General features: G+C 39.4%; 2 protein-coding genes across 6 annotated transcripts in view; one reads left to right on the forward strand and one right to left on the reverse strand.

The window, feature by feature from the left end:
• inppl1b (inositol polyphosphate phosphatase-like 1b) overlaps positions 1-21538 on the forward strand; it is a 35034-nt gene that overhangs the window by 2408 nt on the left and 11088 nt on the right. For 3 of the 5 annotated variants that reach the window (XM_087851032.1, XM_087851035.1, XM_087851038.1), the window contains exons 1-8: positions 13030-14638; positions 15749-15812; positions 17821-17959; positions 18107-18227; positions 18676-18816; positions 20735-20822; positions 20930-21007; positions 21316-21453. In XM_087851032.1, coding sequence (XP_087707158.1) covers positions 14502-14638; positions 15749-15812; positions 17821-17959; positions 18107-18227; positions 18676-18816; positions 20735-20822; positions 20930-21007; positions 21316-21453 — 906 coding nt within the window. In that variant the 5' untranslated portion in view covers positions 13030-14501. Of the gene's footprint in view, positions 1-1105; positions 1213-13029; positions 14639-15748; positions 15813-17820; positions 17960-18106; positions 18228-18675; positions 18817-20734; positions 20823-20929; positions 21008-21315; positions 21454-21538 lie in introns of those variants that run through there. The other 2 variants (XM_087851022.1, XM_087851020.1) reach the window with 1 other exon arrangement.
• arr3b (arrestin 3b, retinal (X-arrestin)) lies at positions 395-6899 on the reverse strand. Its single transcript, XM_087851046.1, has 16 exons — positions 6800-6899; positions 6309-6342; positions 5228-5258; positions 5010-5070; positions 4864-4908; positions 4583-4776; positions 4366-4425; positions 4188-4264; positions 3957-4092; positions 3783-3867; positions 3586-3658; positions 3217-3354; positions 2984-3061; positions 2861-2884; positions 2723-2772; positions 395-1162 (listed from the first exon to the last, which is right to left on the reverse strand). Exons 2-16 carry the CDS (start codon positions 6314-6316, stop codon positions 963-965), a joined length of 1260 nt encoding a protein of 419 aa, XP_087707172.1. The 5' UTR covers positions 6317-6342; positions 6800-6899; the 3' UTR covers positions 395-962.

Here is a 21538-nt window from a genome sequence, read left to right on the forward strand (position 1 = left end):
AAAATGATAGCTAACATAAACATAAAAATGTATCAGTTTGGTTAGTGTGGAGAAAAAAGACCCTCCCAACACCAAAACAGATCATAAATATGAACAAAGAGAAGTTTGTACTTGAGAAAAATGGATTTATTGAGTTCTCTTAATTGTCTTAACAGAGTGTCACATTTGTGTTTTCAGAATATCCACTCATTTCATCCATTCACCATTTTTCAACATGTAATTTCTAGAGGTGGGAATCCCCATACATCCCACGATACGATATTATCACAATACTTAACGCACGATACGATATTATTGCAATTTTTTAAAATATTTTGCGATATTCAGATTCTGTACATAAAGGTAAACTTTATCAATATTCATTTTATCTAATATCAAAGTCTCACACTCAGTCTTTCTCTCATTTCAATCAGTTTTATTGTTGACAAACTGAACGGTTTGTATTACAGTCTAGTCCAACTTAACTGAACGCAACCATCTGGTACAATTATAGCTATTCTGAACTATGCAGTTTATGAAAACTATGCAGCCCCTTCAGCAACTGAAGAATTTGAAAGTAAATTAAAACAAAATATAATTTTACATTAAATAAAAAAGTTTTAAACTTAATTAAAATAAAACATGTCTTAAATTAAAATAAGTAAACTCTCATGTTTATTGCTGCCAAAAACAAGTTAAACACATTTGGACAGTGAAGGAATGTCAGGATTCTTGCTCAGAAAAAGGATCAACATGCTCTGAAGTCAGAGCACAAAAACCTTTTTTGTAACAAAATATCGATTTCTGCTGTCCCTGTATCGATACATTATTAGCAAACAAAATATCACCATACTACACAGTATCGATTTTTCCCCCCACCCCTAGTAATTTCTAATGACATAAAAATAAAGATTACGTTAGGTCTACTCTATCAATGGACACATCTGTTGGATTCTAGTGCTATGATGTCACGCACAGAAATTTCACACAGACTTCTGACCCTCAGTAATTGAGTTCTCATAGTTATTTATAATAGAATTGAATATATACAGGGGAAATTTGAGCATTTTGTGCTTTTCTTTGCTGATAATGAGTTCCTTTGTGTTCTGTGTTCTCTGCATGACAGATGATTTTCCTTGACTGGCTGCTTCAACCATCCGTGGTGTCAAATGTGATATCTGACCTGTGGATAAAATGGACAGACAATGGACTGTGACTCTAACATTATTCAAGGTAACTTATGGAATATATCTCATCTAATTTTGTACAATCCAGTTTCCAAAAAAGCTGCAACATGAATGCAATGATTTGGAAGTTATTTAAATACTATATTTAAAAAACAGCATATCAAATGTTGAAAATTAGATACGTTTTGTGTTTGTAGAGAGAGAGAGAGTGGCAGGGGCATTTTCATCATTATTTTAGATCACATCTTTTTTTTTGTTTAGGGACACTGTTAATATTTGGGAGGCCTGATGGGAACAGTTGGTGTAATTTGAGAGCACAGTGTTTCCCAGTTCTTGTTTGATGTAGGACTTCAGCTTCTTTGCAGTCTGGGGTCTTTTTCATTTCATAACACTCCAAATATTTTCACTTGGTGACAGAACGAGACTGCGAGCTAGTTAAGCACCTGGAGTATGTGCTTAATTTTTAGTATTGTTTTAGGAAATAAGCAAGATCTTATGTGAACTAGAAGCCATGGATATGTTGCTATGAAACCTACATATACATTCCAGCATTAGTGATGCCATCACAGATGTGCAAATTACACATGATACGTGCATCCTCCCTTCTTCTCTGTGCTAATAACAAGCCGGTCGGTCCCTTTTCTAAGCACAGATTATGCTTTTTGACCTTGTCTCTTGTATACAGACATTTTTTAGGGCTTTTAAATCATTCGATAACATTATGTAGTTCTGTTAAACACAAATTTATTCTTTAATTGTTGAACTCTTTGTTCACACAGTCTTTTACAGAATTGTAAACCCTCTCGCTCATCTTTGCTTTGCTGAAAGTGCCAGCCTCAGTCGGGGTACTCGTTCTACAACCACTCAGTTATCTCATTTAACTTAAAACATTTTCAACAATTTTTCAGACTCATACACTTTCAGATATTGCCCAACTTTCAAAAATCTGCATACATGCTGCTATTAATGTCTACTGGAGATCTTTTAATTATTGATCTTGGGGGTGGAGCAAGAGGATTCAAATTTCATTTTTCACACAGGATTGAAGGGTAAAACAGGACACTCGTTCAAGGGCCATCACTTCTGCGCTTTTGCAATTCATGCAATTTTCTATCCAAATAGTTCTTTAACATGTGTTTTATGTCATCATTTAATATTTTAGTGTGTAGGGATGTTATAGGAGGGGCAGTAACCCTTGAAGGAGTGAACGCTGCATAACTCACTGTATCTGAGTTGACCTCACCTGAACTAAAGAGGCATTTAATCCAATTCGCTGTGGTTCATAAAACACATAATTGTTCATGAGAAACAAACATGAACATCATATACAATTATCACTGCCACAGGCGAATACACGTCTTTTTACAGAGACTATTTTATACTTTATACTTACACTTCTGCTCAGTACACAGTAACGGCACGCAGTAATGGGGAGAGCATGGCATATAGATGACAGTAAGATCAGTTACAGAAAGTGTCTAATTTTAGTGATATTTCAGGAAGTATTTTAATGGTAATTTAGTTGGCACTAGCAGTTTACAAAATACAGAACTCACCTGCAGGCTTTGGGGACATCAGTGTCACAGGAAGTTCCGCAACAACATCACTAAACATTTTACAGATTAACATATACTCATGAATAATTTGCATTCATTTACACAACTGGCAATAAATGAAGGAGAACTGATATTTACCTTCCCGTTATACCACCCAGCAAGCTATGGTCAGAGAGAAATGATAAAAGAATCCCTTAGTCTGCACAGCTTGGCACAAAAAAAGGAAAGCGTTATGGGTTAGTGTTTTCTATTAAGCCTTACCCTCCACTCGAAACTGTAAGAGTGACCTTGACTTTGTAGGCGATAATAATTCCCTGCATCTCCTTCTCTCCTTGACTCCTGCAAGGAGATGGGAATAGTTTACGATTTAAACCTTGGGGATTTGGTTTAAGGCGCTATAAGTGGACGGCAGAATTTATAGTGACCACATTGCTGCTCAATAAGAGGATGAAGGCCCATCCTAGCTTCACCTAAAAGAGACCTAAAAGTCTTACAGCGTTGTGGATGCTAAGTTGGTGTCCCCATCTTTTAGACGTCCATCGACTGCAAGACCTCGCTTTTCTTTGTTGTTGGCAAGCACGGGGGTTACTTGGAAGGACTTCTCAAATGTAGAGGTGGCATTTACGGTCTCTCTGTGTTTAGAGGTGAAATAGAGGGGAAAAGAACACACACTCAGTTAATCTACTTAGGGCCTTTTTCATTTTAAGTAGCAATAAAATGCAGAGATATTGGAATATTGGTGTGTGTGTGGGGGGGGGGAGTTTATAGCCTCAGATTCACTGATAGTTACAGCACATAATGTACTTTTTAGATACATTAATTAGAACCAGAAATGACCCGAGTCCGGTTATTATTCGCCTTACCCAAACTCTTGAGCACAGACTTCCTTGACGTAAGTGTCAGATGAGTAGAGGACCACACTTGTGAGCTGGTCAACTTAACACAAAAATAGTTCACGTTAGAAGTATGAATTAAACTATATGCCTTCAAAATATTTCCCCCCATCTCTTCAAACTATATAAACAAAAATGATTCTGATCAGACATATTTGGGTCCTTACCTGAGATTTTGATTTTCTTCACAGTCTTGTTGGTTTCATTGTTGATTTTCACTTTAACGGTTATTGGATCTCCATGGTAATAAACCTGGAAAAGAATGATTTTAAAACACAGTTTAGCAATTATTATGTAATATTTATAATGGTGAAAAATGCATTTGGTATATTTTCAAGTACCTCTTTTTCAAGGGAAGCCTCCAAGTGCACTGGTTTGTCACTCATCATAAACTGCTTGGATAGCTCAGCCTTGGCTCCGGCCTTGTTGTTAGCTGGGGCGAACTGTATTTTACGAATCATCAGACGACAAGTATCCCTAGAAGGAAATAAAAGGGAAGAGAATAACCCATGCGTGGCCTTCATACGCAGCTCAAAGACTGAAAGGTTTAAAATGACGCTGCACAAACATACTTTTTTGTAATGACTTCATCTGGATTGTCAGGTGCGTTGGCAATGTATGCTTTGATCTCAAAGTCCACACCGCAAGCCTACAACAAGGCAAAATCCAGATAAATTAATTTTTCCAAACATTTAACACAATGTGTAAGACTTAAAGAAAGCAAATAATAACGCTAGATGGTAACTGTACCTTGCCGGAATCATTTGGCCCAGGCTGTAAGGAAACCGAGCATGGAAGATCTGGTGGCATCTGGAAGAAGAAGAAGAAATGAGTCACATACATGAACGTTACGCTTTAAAATGATTTTCAAATAAAAGCGGGGATATGATCTAAGGTTAATCAAAATACCTTGCATTGAAAATAATTTATTTGTTGTTACGCAAAGAGAGAGATTAAGGGTTTGGACCTGGAAGGAAAAGGTGTGCCCCTGCTCTCCAACTTTCTTCAAGAGGGATTCCGTCATTGGGGATTTCGCTTCGCTGCCACCCGTAGGTGGATACACCTGAACGCGACGTAGCCAGATGTCCCTTCTGAAGGACAGTCCGATGACATCCAAGTCATCACTTCCATAGCGGAAGGCACAAGCAAGATAGACATACACTGCAGTGGAAAAACGTGTTGTTTCAGTCTGTGTCAGTAAATCATCGCTTATAACGTTTATGATTTGCAGACTATAAAGCAAAGTACCTTTTCTGTCGTCAAGACCAGAAGGATCCACTTTAACTACCCCTTCTGCAAATATGAGAAGAGTCAATCCACAGCCTTAGATCTTTCACAGAGATTCTTATAAGTTCATATATTCACATATATCAGGATGCAGTTTTGCCACGCACCAACTATTTCTACTGAATCCACACTGTCCACAAAGTCCCTTTTCCCCAAGTACAAGGCAATCTATATGAAATGAAGAAAAAGGAAAACGGTTACTCCTCCACAAGATTAAAAAAAATGTGGACGCTATTTCGGGAAGTTGGAATAGCAACATAGAAATTGCACTCCTCCCTGTGCTCAAGGGGTGCCCTGTAATGATTATATTGTAGAAGCCACTTACAGTTCCATTCCCACTGGTCTTCTTAAATACTCTGGAAATGAAAGAAGAAAAGAATCTGAATCTGAAGAGTATTTGAACCTGAAAGTCCTAAAAAAGGCCCTAAAACACATGCAGGCAAAAACACAAGATGTTAAGTTTAAATGAGCAGTGACTCATAATTTCATTGTTTTTGCTTGATTATAAATAATGAGCTCTTTCCCCCTATAAGTTGTCTTCTATAACATATTTGTGCACTTACAACTTTTCTAGTTTTTGTCCTGGATAACCTCCCACTTGCCATCAACTCCCTTGCTCCTCTCCTGTGAGGATGGATTAGTGCTTAAAGTCGAATTGAACCTGCTGCTGCAAATGTCTAATCTGAACATAAGTTGAGTAAACAAAGTTAAACATCATATAAAATATGAAAATGACATATTTGGATCAATACTGGGTTAGGCAGGCTATTTTATGAAATAGCTGTTTATGCTACAAAACAAAAAGTAGTGGCAGAATTGGCAAATTTAACACCCAAATTTATCCCAAGATACGGAGAGTGCAAGAGTGCAATCCTTTTGTTCTGGGCGGATGTAGTAAACAAACAGGTAATCCTTGGTAGTGTTTGTCTCTTTCAAATGCCACATAATCCTTTTAATGCTTTTCCTTTTCCTTGTAAATCTGCCTTCCAAGATCCAATCCACAAAATCCATCTTAATAAGGATTTTTCCCTAAGTGTCTAAATAAATCAGAATCAGAAAGACTTAATTCATCCCAAGGGACAATTAAGAAGTTTTAAGGTTGTTGCAGAAGCTACTTCTGTCACGATGTTACATCCAATCTACTATCCTCGTATCTTCTAAATTAATTATCGTTCATCCCTCATGAACAACTTTTATTTCAATAATAATAATTATAAAATAAATAATCAAAATTAATTAATTATTTAGAAATCATTCATATTTAACTGCATTAAACAGGTTGCCTAATGTTCTTTTTGGATTTTATATTGAAAGTTTGATGGTTGATTTTTAACCTCTCTAAAACTGTCACAACATTAACATTGTTGATGAGTACCGTGAATAAGCCTTAAACCTTTCACACTCACTTGGACATGTCGATGGCAAAGTCTTAGGTCCACTCTGCAAAAAAACCCCAAAACACAATAAAGTCATAAACAGCTCAAAACACGAGATAGTAACAAAAGGTATAACTATTAGGTGCTTTGGTTATCTGTGTCAATTTTAGTTTATTATGCCGGTACAGTACACGCTAGAAAGCTCCTCATTGATGACACTATGGCAAACGACAGTCATGTTGTTCCCTATAACTTCTAAGAGGAAAATATCTTTTTGATTTTATGGTTAGTTTAAGATCAGAATCATAATAAACAACATTCCTAATACCTAGCGTGACACAGACCATGCGCTCCTTGTTAACGGCTTTAAAAATATTGATAAAAACTACACATTCCCATGCAATAATACCGTGATAAATTTCCAACAAATGCTGACTCTGTTCTGTGCAGTTATAGTGATCCGGTACCTTCTTCATCTGATTCTATTATGCTGCAGGTCAGCAAGAAAAACGCTAACTTACCGTGCCCTCGGCTCTGTCAGTGAGTCGTCTCTGCTGTGCTCTCTAATCCTTCACTGTTGATAGTGTAAGTGCCTGCCAATCACGGACTCCCCATTGCTTTTATACTATCACCTCCCAACCTTGAAACCCTCCTCTTGAGCTTACTGGCCTAAAGAAGGCTGTTTTGGAGAAAATCTGATTATTTCATTATAACACCACTGTTTTAACCTACAGCATGTTTAAAAATAATACTGTGCACGTTGCTTCAACATAAAAGATAACAATAGGAGTCTTGGCATTAGTACAGCATGTAATGCAGAAAAACTTTTCATTTTATGTATTGATTTGAGCTTTTTTAAGAAGCAAATGTATGCATGAATAAAACTGGGAATTTGATACTTTGCAGGTATGGTGCAATAATATAGTTTAGTAACAAAATTTTCATGAATTCTTTGCTCTCAAGCTTCAGATGGTCTTAAAATACTAATTAAGACTTGCTAAGATATAAAGAATGCCTTGTGAATGGACTAAATGCTCAAGGACTCCTTTTCTTATAGCTTAAACTAGAGTAGACTGGTATTAGTTGGATTTTAGTTGTTATGGTAGCAGGTCGACAGATGGCTCCTCCACCAAGCCTTGCCCAATCTGTGCACATAGGAGGTTTACATAAATCCAAGTGACTTAATGTTGCACAAGGAACACGGCCTTACAGCTAACAACAGTCTGATTACAAAATCATCCTGGCAGTTCTACTGTTTAGCTATGAGCATGGTTGATTTAGCAACTTAATGATAAGCATGAGTATATTGTGATGTCATGCCAATTTGGGATGACAGAATTTGTGGCTATGCCATGATTCCATGGTTTGGAATATTTGGCTTTATTTGACTTTATTTAATATTTGACATCTGACCCACATTAAACTCATGGACTGGACATACACACACCCACAACCACCTACACACACACACACACACACACACACACAATGGACAACCGTACCCTCAAACACACAATAATAACATGGACTGAACCACCACTCACAACCACTAGCACTTTATAGCCTCTGTAGAAATTATCCACATATCTCACTTATCTTAACTGCACTACTGTATAGCTCTGTGTAAATAATCATTCTGTACATACGATAATTTTTAACCCTACAACTGTTTATAACTTGCATAGTTCACATTTCCGTATAACTGTATATCTCAGATTTCTGTATAGTTTTTCATATTTATATCCTGTTCATAGCCTGTATATACTTATAGTTATAGAATATTCATAACATACTTCATACCGTGTACATATTACATACCATAATAGACCCATTTCTGTAATATACTTACATATCTATATTATTGCTAATATATATTGTAATATATCTATATCATGGCTAAAGCACTTCTGGATGGATGCAAACTGCATTTCGTTGACCTGTACCTGTGCATGTGCAATGACAATAAAGTTGAATTCTATTCTATTCTATTCTATTTACGTTAATGAGGATCTGTTAGTTTGGGCTCTATGAAACTGGACTACTTTAACTGTAGGCATTTGTTTGACCCTGCCAAAGCACCAGCATTTATTAGCAGTGACCTTTAGCAGATCAAACATCTTTTCTTTAGCCTGAGTATAGTTCATTGATAAATAAGCGAGCTGGATGGATTGTCACACCTTGGCAGTCAAGGATAATGAATGAGATTGGTGTATGTGTGCGTTGGCCTCAGTGTGTTGGCCTCCCTGCAACTGTTATACGGGGTGATACAAGGGGAGATCTCTTTAAAGCTGTCCTGGCAAGACAGCACTGGTGTGAAAAACAGCACCAGATCATCAGGTAGGTGTTAAATCTCTTTAATAGGTTAAAGCTGTCCTGATCATTCCACTATAGTGCAGTATAGAAAACAATCAGCGTCACTTCAATGTTTTCTGTGATTCTAATAATGCAGTAAAATCTTGCACAGCTTAAGGGATTGAAAAGCAAGCTTCCAATTGCTCTAATACACAAGAAGTTATCGTGAGAAAGTAAACAATTACTTTTGGAAGGTAGGGGATATACAGGAGCATCTTTATGTGGAACCTGGTGATTTTAACACCCTAGAATTGACAGTGCTCAGGTGTTTCCTTTGATGTCCTGCAGTTAAGAAAGGGATCCAAAACGCTTGAAGCTGTCAACTCAGTAACAATTTAGAAATAGAAGAAATATCAACAGACCCAAAGTCTCAGGACTCTTAGTAATACGGGAATGTCAGTAAACTTTGGCTCAGGAAGAAGGGAATATATGCTAACTAAGAACTGTCTCAGAAATCGGTAAATTGTGAGTGGACTTGGGTTCAGAAACTGTTCTTGTGTCGATTGAAAATGAGGCAAAGAGATGTAGGGATGTAGCTGTCTGAGATTTTGGGCATTATCCATCTTTTCGAAACAGATGAGGTGTTTGTCGACCCAGAAAAATAACACTAGTCGGCCAAGGAACAGGTGATGTTTCAGCTGAGGCATGAATAGATCAAATGTTGACCCAAGAGCAGAAGAAGAGCAGGAGAGGTGTTGACAGGTCTTGCACAGTCAGAAAAAAAGAAGGGTGCCAGATGACTCAAGAGCTAAATTGGTTTTAAGTGACCCAGGAGGCTAAGAGATATCACCAAGGCTGCTGGGCATACATGAAGAACACCAGCATGTCCCCTTCCCAAAAAGGTGAAATCAGTTAGGCAATTAGCTAACTGTGTGAAAGTTGATATTTTTACTGGCTAGCAAACAGCAGTTTAGGCTGAGCAAGCAAGCTAAAAGTCGACTGGCTGGCCTCTAGTCTGGGTAGCTATTGGCTTGGGCCTAACATACTCTGGGGTCCAGCAGAAATCTAGATTGTGACCCTTGATATCATTGAGAGCCTTCATGACAAAATTAAAAGTGGAATAGAAAGTTAAAACTTAAAACATGAGACAAAAAAAAATCATTAAAAAAGATGGAAAACATGGACGAGGACACTAAGAGGGAGGCAAAAGTGGTACAAACACACTCTCCAAAATGCCCAAAATGCTAACTTGAACAAATTTAACTACATCTAAATTATAAGTCTAATTTTACCGTTAAATGTAATGAAATCTGTTGATTTGAACTTTACTTGATTGCTATACTTTCAGTTTATACCAAGTACATTTCCTTAATGATTAATATTTCAAATAAAAAAAACTTTGATATAATATATTTCAATTACATTTCACTCAAAACTATTGCTTCATGTTTATTGAGAGGGAGGAATTTTTTTCTTTAGTGCTTTTTTTGGCTTGTGTTTCTAAAGGCACCACAGTGACTAGCTTTATAATAGTTTATGTTCACACACCATTTTAAGTCTCTCTCGGTTTGTTTATTTTATTTTTTTAACCTTTAGTTGTGTAAGGTCACATACGTCCACATAAGCCCCTTATAGCTAATCTGGTGACAATTTAGGCAAGCACTTTATATAGACAGTCAGTATTGTCTCTCAAAGGGATTGCTGACTTGTCCCATTGCATTACAGCACCATGGTATTAACTACCTCTTAGCAACACAGTCTTCATCATGGTGCTAAATTTAGACAGACTTGCAGTGTTTGTTGCTAACAGTAACTCCATTAGTGCAGATGCTGAGCCAATTACACCAATTTCCAACAGTGCGAGGTGCTGTCGGTGTAACCTTGAGCAAAAAATTTATTGGTGCACAGCGTTACAGTTAACATCACTGATTTTAATTATTTACACATACTGTGAAGTCTTCATGTCAGGTAGGCACGGGCACGTTACCTTTTGGCCTTATGCCACTTGTACTCCGTGCCTCCTGTGTGCCCTTTAACCATGGTATTTTTAGCAGCTGCTGCTCATTAACTTAACTGAAAAGATGCTGTAACTTGGAGTGGTTGTAGCATCAGTTGGAAAGATCTGTGATTTGTGATTCATAATGTGTCTTATTGGGGATTGTGTTTATTCTTAAAGTCAATCAGTCTAACAGCTGTACTTTACACTGGTAGCAGTTTACATTTTTGTAAGGGCAGTTTAATTCATCCTATAGTGGAGATGATTTAGGAATACCGAGTATGTTTTTTATCAAGCTCAACTCTTGCCATTACTTTGTATTATTTGACAAAATATTTAGTATTTTGACTGTTATATTATTGATCCATGCAACTCTAAAGCTCATCAAGCATCTTTACCACACAGACAGACAGGGTTTCTGATTCAAGGTAAAGAGAAGGATAACAGTCCGTTTCAAAAGCTGATTTGACTGCCAGCATTGGCAAACGAGAGCGAGCAGATGACTCTTGGAGTACATTTGCCCGTCTCTGTGTCTGTTTCAGTATCCTGCCCAGTCCTTGCCTTACATAAGCACAACATTTGAAAGAACTGGATAGAGTAACAGACGTGACAGAAACCAATTACCATTGCACAACAATTGTGGTTTGTTAGAATGTTATATACAAAAATCTATGACTAAACAAAGAGATTTTAGCAGGAATAATATTGAACTTTTGTGGTTTGATAAGGTTTATCGGTGTTTATCATAACTTTGATTCTGGTGAAGAGCTTCCAGTGAATCCACCTACTCTCTCTCTCTCTTTGAAAAACCTAAACTAAAACTTGAGAAATTGAGCATGGCTTTTGTTTAAGTTGCTGCGCTCAGTCTGGCAGCTCACTGCTAGCCCACATCAGCTGATGGCTTAGCCGATACACCGCTCTAACCTTCAACTGGAAAACCGCATATATGACACACTTTTTAAGTTGCTTTTGCCTGCTTACAGTTGACTTTGCAATCAGCCTCCACCCTGTTTCTTCTTTCATTCTGTGTCTGATGATATGATCAATATTTTTTCTGTTATGTACTGTTGTTCTCTCACTTCTGTCTTTCTTCTAGCCCAGTGGTTCTTAACCTGGGTTCGATCGAACCCTAGGGGTTCGGTGAGTCGGTCTCAGGGGTTCAGCAGAGCCTCCGCCATGACATGCATGGCTCATTTTGTGCACCAGTAAAAAACATATCTATGTCTTGAATTTGAAAAAAATCATATTTTATTTTTCACTAAAGAGGGGTTCAGTGAATGCGCATATGAAACTGGTGGGGTTCGGTACCTCCAACAAGGTTAAGAACCACTGTTCTAGCCATATGAAAAGGCCAGAAGGTGTGACCTCCTTAAATTCACGAATATAAGAATAACAATCTGCTATCCTGACTGACATCCAAGAATCCTGTGGTGATTCCTACCTAGTGATGTGACTCTGGGGTGGATACTGTCTCTTGAGTGTTTTTGATTGACAAAAACATCTGAACAACAACTGAAATGTTGTTGAAATATAATATATAGTCATTATGTTTCAAGAATTAAACATTTCATCTTATTTCATCATATTGTTATTAGAAAAGTGCTATGTAAGTACCAGTCAGTTTATCTTAATATCTGTCGGCCTGGCATAAAATAATGAACAGATTGCATCAGGGTGAATGATTCCTACTCACCCAGTCTGGCTTTTCTTGCAGCACAACCCACCACGGGAAGCAGAGTTTGTAGCTGCTCTGCTGCTGCTCTTGCCCTATGACAGCTGGGATAGGCTTCAGCGAACCCCGCGACCCTGAAAAGGATAAGCGGAAGCGAATGGATGGATATTATTATTATTATTAAGGTTCGAACGTATGGCTCCGAGTAAAGTGTTTTAACAGTTATTTGATAAATTACCCTTATTTTTATTTATTTATTTATTTTTTTACCATATGTATGATTTGTAATCACTTAGGATTTTCATCATCAGATGAACCATCGGATCAGATTTTTAAAATACCAGCCAAACCAGCAATGACATTTCAGGCACAGTTATGTAATTGTCAATCATAATTACAGAAACTAAGGTAATCACAAATGAATCCCTGGTAAACATCAGCGGGTGAATTAAGTGTTTCCTTGTCACCTTGGGTGTGCTAGTTAGCATATAGTGCTTCAGCTCGGCTTTTATGGTTCAGTAATATGCTGTGTAAAGCACATGGTTATTCTAAAAAGAACTGATCACAGATTGAGAGTAAAGTAGATGCATCATCAGATTGGGATGTACTTGTGTCTATTTGTTTTATGGGCTCTGTGGTTGGTGGTCAGCACATTTCTGCTGAGTAGCAAGAGGCAGAACAGTAACAGCTTCCCACAGAGTTATTCGCTCCAGCTAATGTAGTGGGAGGAACGTAGGAGGGCTGAATAATGAGTGATGCTTTAGAAGGGCAAAAATAAGAATGTTAGGGATGATCATAACCATATGGACACAGCGTTTAGCTGGGAGTGAACGAGTGAGCAATAGAGGAAGGGAAGTGAAGGGAGGGTTAGAACAAGAAAGCGGGTTGGCTGACAGAAAGAAGGGGTGAAATGCTGGCCAGAATCTGAAATGTCTGAGGATAAGGATGCTGGCAAATGAGGAAGAAATTGAAGTTAAGCCAAAGAGCTCACCGATGAGGGGAGAGCTGTGCTTTCTGTTTAGAATTTGAGGGAAGACAAAAGGCAGGGGAGAGAAGAAGAAGAAAATAAATGGGGAGGAAATAAGAAAAAGGAAGCAGCATTTTGTTTCACACTCCGGTGGTGAAGCTGAGGGCCTCACAAGAATTCTCCTGGCTATGTCCGCCATCTGGAATGTCGAGTCACTTCCTCTGTCTGCCCTGTGCTCTTACGGGGTTGTCCTCTGCCTCTGTGCTCCCTCCCTCTGCTCTGACAGCACTCTGAAGAACTGCTGGAGACCACGCCAGAGCAGACGGAACCTTTCTGACGAGACACACACAGCGGCACGCTCTTCCAGCATGAAAGTAAATTTCCCAGAGTAGCCTACATCCAACCAAACAAACTCCAAATGGAATCTGAGCTTGGAAGAAGGAAAGGCAACTGCAGTGATCAGCTGAACTTTTGGAGGGTGTTCCTATTCCCTTATATGGCAACAGAGCTGGGAAATCATTTGAATTAGTCTGGTTTCTGTTGCATGCCTGTCTGGTTTTAGTGCTGACTGAGTTCCATCTGGTATGTTTCTGTCTTTGCTGCCTGCGTGTTTGCCTGGGAGTGTGTAAGTGCTGTGTGTGCAGCTTGATTTGTTTATTTTGCCATTCTTGGTTCTTCTTTTCCTGTTGTTTGCATGTGGGGCTTTTGTTTTGGGACAAGAGGAGGGCTTGTGTTTGTGGTTTAGCTAGAGGCTCCGTCATTGCCTGAGGGGTGGCTGTTTCATTCAGACTCTGCACTTCTCGCTGTTTTTCTTCTACCTCCTTCTCTCTCTTTCTCCCTCCCTCACTCTGTTATGATGGTCTGTGTTTGTTGGAGCAACACACCCACCTAGGTGCAGCAACTTGCGACCAAAAACTGAAACTAGGTCTTTCTCTACACGAGGATATTAGCAGATAAATGGACTGAAGGCTGTTGCTGGAGTGGACTAACCTTGCGCTCAGCTGGATATCTCATCTTTGTGACCTCAATTCAACAGGATATGTGACCCAGAAGAAAACAACAGGAACCCAGGAAGTGCTAGCTGATAGAATTTTCTTCTTTCTGACACTTTGGTCATGAAGAAGAGGATCATGGGAAAGGCTGAAACACTAAAGTAGACCACTCAGCACACTCAGTGGCCAATGACATAGGTGACGGAGCTCCAGTGCGGTGCTATCAGAGCAAGTGTGACAGTAAACCTATGTCATCACCTCATGTGGATTATTTTTATGATCATAACTCTCAACATTGTTTGCCATGGCTACGGCAGCATGGTATCACCGTGACATCAGCCGTGTGTATGCAGAGGACTTGTTGGCACGGGCAGGGAGGGATGGCAGCTACCTAGTGAGAGACAGTGAGTCTGTGCCAGGAGCCTATGCATTATGCCTGCTGTGAGTACACACACACACACACACACACACACACACAATTTCACATACTTAGAGAGTGGGCCGTTTGCCTATCATAATCGAACACAATTATCTTATGGACTATACTCTTTAGGCGGTATATTAATAACAAGCACATTTTAAATGTGATAGTAATGCTGTATCCCTCAGAACTTAGAAGGGAAAATGCAATAATAAGTGACCCTCTGTATTAATATTGCAAAATGAATTGGAAGAAAGTCTCATTTTCTTTGTTTTAGCTCACTGAAAACATCAAATTACTCATTTATTGTTCTGTTTTTACACAAAACCAGAAATAAGTACACCTACCCATGTAAGACATTTCGATTTTGGCAAATATTAAGCATTTAGCTCTACAGAATGTCGTCATTTGTAAATTGATTCAGCAGCTTTTCTCATCCTGTCATATCCATCACTTTCACCATCATCTGACAGAAGGCGGTGAAGAAACATCTGTGGCTAAAAGTGCCTACACGCTGGGCAGACTTCACAAATACACACCGTCCAGACTAGTCAGATGGTATCGTCCAAGTAAAGTCCATCACAGGCAGTCAAACCCTAGCTCATTGCTCCCTGTTTCCCCACTTACCCCTCTTTCTTCCCTGGGGCCCCTGAAAGTGGGCAGGAGCTCCAGCGACCGCACTACGCTGACTGCTCATCAGCCAAAGCCAGATACATTCCTGAAAGCTGAGCCTGGCTGGTCACAGTGCTCCCACTTTCCCTTCATTCTTTTCTCAGTATCTCATTCACTCTTTGAAATTGCCCCCCTCCCCCCTTTTTGTACTGACCCTTTCTTCCATCACTTTCTTCGTGTAATATACTGTAGCAAAACACTTTAAACCTGTTCATCTTTATATGCTGCCTGAATGTGTTTTTTGAAGTGATGGATGGAGATGATGTTCTTCTTTGACACATTGTTGATCTGTAGTCAGTGATCTGTAAGACTACTGAGAAAATTAGTGTCTTTAATACACACATGGGATCCACATGGGATCCTTAAATAAACCTACATTTGTGCACACTTTGCCTTTGAGCATTTGCCTTGTAGTATTTTGCAGTACCAATAACCACTGTCATTTTTGGTTTCTAAAGGTTCCAACGTCATGTTCACACCTATCGTATTCTTCCTGACGCAGATGGTCTTCTAGCAGTTCAGGTGAGTGCTCACTGTCACATGACCCTGGATGCTCTTCCTGGAAAAAAGGACCCAAGTAAAAAACACCACACCATACGCGTCTCAAACCTCGTCACAAACTGTGCACACGGAGGGGAGTACGACTCAAATTAGAAGGATCAAACGTTGGTTTGATTTTGCCTGTTGTGAGGAGAACAGGAACATGTTTGTGTTTCGTCTGTGTAAAGACTCTGTTACAACTGCAGTAACTTTGTTGTTTGAATGGCATCTCTGCCATGTGGCCGCATGCTTGCAGCATGAGCTCAGCAGCACAGAGGAGAAATTGTTTTAATGTCTCAAAGATTCCTACTCAACCCACACACTAAGTCATTGACCAATGGGTGTGCTTATTTGTCATGTGTATATATGGGGCTGTTTGTGTTAAGCGTAATGATTCTGTTGGATGTGGGAGAGTTTAAGCCAGAGATGGTATGTGTCTGTTTTTGATGCTTCGAGCAGGCGTATTTAGTTCGCGAATGACCTGATTATTAGACTATTAAAGAACACACACAAGCACAAAGTTTGCACCAACAAAAGCGCGCACTCAGTGGGCGAGAGAAAGCGAGAGAGCGAGAGGAATAAATATTTTTGGGGCCTAAACCACAAATCATCTCTGACCTTTCTTTTTTTTATAGCAGTGTCTGCTTATTAAAGTTCAATAACAAGTTTAATAGTGATTGTCTGGCAGTTTGTTTTTTTAAGGCCGCTGACTTGGAAAAATCCGCCAGTTTCCAACAAAGACCTAAATCTCTGTTGCTATTTCAGTTGTTTTTCCACTGCCATGTGTATAAACCTTCAGTATGTATTTTCCCTCACTGGATTTGCTCCACTAACTCACTAGTCGTGCGCTTGCCTTTTTGTTTTTCCAAGCGGGCCATGGAGATATTTTGGGGCCAATTTTGTCTTTCACTGTCTTCTATTCCTTTTCATTTCTTTTTAATTGCTTTTCAAGAGACCCTTGTGGTATAAAAATACTATTTGAAGAGTTCCTGGCAAAACAGACATTTAGCTCAAGCCAAAAACTGGTTTCTCACCACAAAACGAAAACAAAAACTTCTAAAGGAGGGCACAGGAAAAGGGCACACTTGGTTTTGTGGTCTAATATGTACCATGCCATTTTGTAGAGTGTGAGTACCTATGACAGCATCATTTCTTTATCTTAAATTCCAATCATGCTGCTTTTAGTTACTTTAAGTTTTCCAGATTTTAGTGAAAACCTTTAGAGAAGGCTTACTTGAGCTTGTGGTTTTAATGTGTGTTGTATGAATCTAGTCATGTATTAAAGATAATTTTGAAAAGAAATTTGTTATTATGTGGTGAGGGGATTTTAGAGGTTTTTTTATGCAGGACCACAGTGAAACAGAGAGCTAAGTGCTGCTATAGTCAGGAAATAGCTGTAAGTGATGTCATCTCTCCGTTGGGCCGCAAGGGAAAGCTTTCTAAATCTCTCAGGGACCCCTTTTATCACAGCAAATCATCTGCATGTGCCTTTTTCTGTCATGCAAATCAATACTTCTGCTTTGCTCTACCAAGCAAGATGTCGGAAGAGGAAAGAGGGTGGAGGTCTGGTGTGAAACAGTCATTGAAAACAAGATATGTTATACAAATTAAAATCTACTTAGTCATTTAATTTTTTTATAACACAGTCGGGGAAGATTTTCTCTTAACAATCTTGAAATCTCATCGTTGATTCTTAACAAGAACTTCTCATTTCAGTGTTTGTGGATCCAAATAAGGCCTTCATACAGCAGCACATTCTTTTACATATACGTTGAAGCTATGCAGTAATATCTGTACTTCTATGCACAACCTTTTAAAAGTGAAATACTCTTTTTAATTCAAACTACTCAACAGAATTATTGCATCCCTTACCTTCTGCATTCCTTTTTTTGGTTTTCTTCCTGTGTAGAATGAGAATTTATGCTAGGTCAAGACATTTTAAACCAGACATAAAACGAATCATCTGCTGTTGCATTTGTGTGTTTTATAGACAACACAAGGGGTGCAGGTGAATTGTTTCCGGACACTGGAGGACTTGGTGTTGGGGTACCAGCAACCCCACAAAGGCCTGGTCACTCCTCTGCTGTATCCTGTACCCCGCGATACGGACAGTGGTGACGAGAGCTCAGGTTGGATGTCATGATAAATCTGTTTTGTCTGTGCCCTTTATTAACCTGCATGTTGTACACATAATAAAACATGTGGCTTTAATAGCGATGTGTAGATCCTTCACTCTGCGCTGTAATGTTCAAATGTTGTGTTTCGCGTATGCACAGATGATGAGAAGCCAACTTCTGCTCCAGCGTCTGTCGGCACGGTACCTTTCATAGGCTCCCCAGCAAAAGCAGCCCCTCATGCCCTGTTTCTCGATAAGTTGCAAGATCTAAACACATCCAGGTATATTTATTAAATAATTCCATTGCCAAAAATACACCTATTTCAGAGATATTCCTTGCACGGTTTATGTTATAAATTATTAGCCTTTTTTTAATAAGAAGTGTCCATATTTGATATTACTGCATCACATAAAGTCACATGCATGAATGTGGTTTCTTACAAACTTATGCTGCGTATTAATTTCTATTTTCACGTTAATATGATTGCATCTAATCAACTCTTGTATTAGCTCGTGCACCTGTTGGCGATCAAGCATAGCAACTATTTGTGAAGCACTTCCCTCTTTTGACTTTTTTGCCCTATTAATAAACTGTGCTGATATACTGTCTGCTCTGTGTTAAACCTCTGCTCTGAGCCTACTCTGTTTCTCTCATATTCAGTACAAAAAAGAAATGGCTTTCATGCTTTATACAATATAATCTGATTTTTTTCCTTGTTTATTTAATAGTACTGCGGGTGATGTGATTGGCCTGTTGAATGACTACCTCTTCAGTGAGCTTCCTCTTGACATTGAGAATGTGCATAAAGGGGCAACAACACTATGCCACCTCAAACGCACTCTGGGTGCTGCCTGCCAAGGCCTCAACAGGTTAGCATCCTTTCAACACTTGATTTCAGTGCTGAGCTTTTGACCAGTTGTAGCAGCCTGCAGTGTTCGGATTGTTATTGCCACACACAAGGTGTCATTGTCAGTGTTGGGAAGGTTACTTTTAAAATGTATTCCATTACAGAATACAGAAAACATGCCCCAAAATGTATTCTGTAACGTATTCCGTTACGTTACTCAATGAGAGTAACGTATTCTGAATACTTTGGATTACTTAATATATTATCATGCTGTTTACAACTACATGAATGTACTCTTGCTGTGATTTATTACTGTTACTGAAGGTCCGCGGCTCCGAACCGTAGTAAAGGGACCTCTGGCTAATACGGTGGGTTCTGTGTCGGGCTCGTAGCCGAAAACTAGCTTTACTTTGTTGTCTGGGTCAACTTTGCCAGCGAGAGACAGAGAGAGGCGTTGAAAGGCTGCTCCAACGGAACTTATTGTTTTTGGAGGAAAACACGAACACGGTGTACAGTCGAGTCTTAATAGCTTACTTACAACTGGGCTCGTCAGGCTCTCTTCTTGGCTGCAGTGGTTATTATTATATTTCCATGCTTCCAGCTCCCGTTTCTGCTCGATGACAGCTCGTACTTTTCCTTTTTCTCCCTCCCTCGCTCACAGACACATAACGTGTATGACAGTCCATTCTCCCTGCAGCACGGACTACACTGCCTATGATGCTACATTCTTTAGAACTATACCGGTAGCATTCTGCCTATTAGCTTAGCACAACAACAACAAAAAGGCCTCTCTCACCCAGGAAACACGCAGAGAGAGCGTCACCCTGTAACCATGGCAACTGTAACGCTGCCGCCTGGAACAACAGAACGTAGCTGTCAAACAAAACCCAAACAGTCCTGACCCGCCACAATATGAAACAGGGAAGTACCGCTGTGTAATCCATTTATTTCAACAAAGTAACTGTATTCTAAATACCACCTTTTTAAACGGTAACTGTAACGGAATACAGTTACTCATATTTTGTATTTTAAATACGTAACGGCGGTACATGTATTCCGTTACTCCCCAACACTGGTCATTGTTTGCTATATGCAGGATATATACTAGTTCACCTGCAATAGACTTAAAATTTCGTATGTTTGAGACTGACTAGGAAAGCATGATGGTAAAGTCATTAGCACTATTGCCTCACAAGGAGGTTCTGGGTTTGAATCTATCGCAGGTCCACTGAGGTCTTTCTGTGGAGTTCATATCTTCTTCTTGTACCTGTGTGGGTTCTCTTGTGGTAAACCAGCTTTCTCCTGCAGTTCATAGATATTTGTATTAGGTTCTTCTTCTTGTCCTTAGCGGGCGACCAGCGGCGGTGGTCTGCCGCGCAACCAGTATGCTGCTGTAGGTGCCGCAGGTTCTCTTGTTTGACCAACGATTATCTTCCACGCTTTTCGATCTAAGGCGATGGTTCTTGCCTGCTCGAGGTCAAGTCGAAGGGCCTTCAAATCATCCTGGATTTGTTTCATCCATGTCTTCTTTGGTGCATTTCGATGCACCCTCCAATCGGTGGGGCGAGTCAACCAGAGTAGGCCATGGGGGTAGCGGCTCGGGTCCATTCGACAAATGTGGCCAAACCAACGGAGTCGGCGGCGCTGGATTAGGTCGCCGATCGTCGGTTGGCTGCCGCAGCTGGTGAGGATGGTGTCATTCGAATGACGGTCGCGAAAGGGAAACGACAACCATTTTATTAGGTTAATGTTAAATTGTCTACAGGTGTGATTTTGAGACTGAGCGATGTTACTCTCTGTTAGCCCTATGATAGACATTCCCAGGGTTTACCCCACCTTTCGGGATAGGCTCCAGCTTCCTCATGACCCTGAATTGGATAAGAAGTTAGGAACAGATGAATAATGGGTAAATTAAAATTTTGCATTTATTTATTCAACAGTGAGATTGATCTGACTCTCTCAAGTCTGGAGACCCTGGCCAAAGTCTTTGACCATCCTAGCTGCTCCTTAACACCTGTCAAGGCACAGGTACAATACAAACTATATATTATGTTTTTTTTCTTAACATTATGCACTAAATGTAGTAGACATCCATATAGACAAACTAATTGAGTGCTTTTTTTATTGTTAACAAGGGTTCAGAGATGGATATAGAGAATCTGTTGTGTAAGATCTCAGCTTTGGTCAGTCTCCTTTCTTCTTTGGAGAAAAAGGTACGTTTACGATGAAAATAAAACTTCTGCTGTGGAGCTGAAAAAGGTCTAACACTCGAAAACTCATTCATATACTTCTTACATGGGCAATAAAGCTACATAACTAAGAATTAAAATTCTTTAACAAACTACCAGGCAGCTCTTTTTGTTAGTCTTTATCCTTTCCAACGTTTACCTTTAGTCCTAGCGTTCGGTTAAGTGATAATAAAGTGTTAATAATGACAAATTAAAACAAACCCTTTTTTTTCCTAATAGACAGCACAAGTTATACATTGCAACAATGCATTTGATATCATTTTCCCATGAAGGTATTAAAAGCTTTACAAGATGCTGTGACTAATCACAACCTGGCAGTGCAGCCCAACCCACCCCCTCCTGAACCATCACCGACCTGTGTAACCCCCGCAAAGAGCAATGCCCGGCAGCTGCCAGTCTACTCCTTTCAGGTAAACTAGAGTGAGAAAAAGCCTCAAGTTTTACGACCATCAAAAATCTATAGTCTGTTCTTCACTTACATGCCATCTTTTAAAG

The sequence above is a fragment of the Neolamprologus brichardi genome, chromosome 2 (assembly GCF_056152115.1).
Source record: "Neolamprologus brichardi isolate AB-2024 chromosome 2, ASM5615211v1, whole genome shotgun sequence".
Lineage (NCBI taxonomy): Eukaryota > Metazoa > Chordata > Actinopteri > Cichliformes > Cichlidae > Neolamprologus > Neolamprologus brichardi.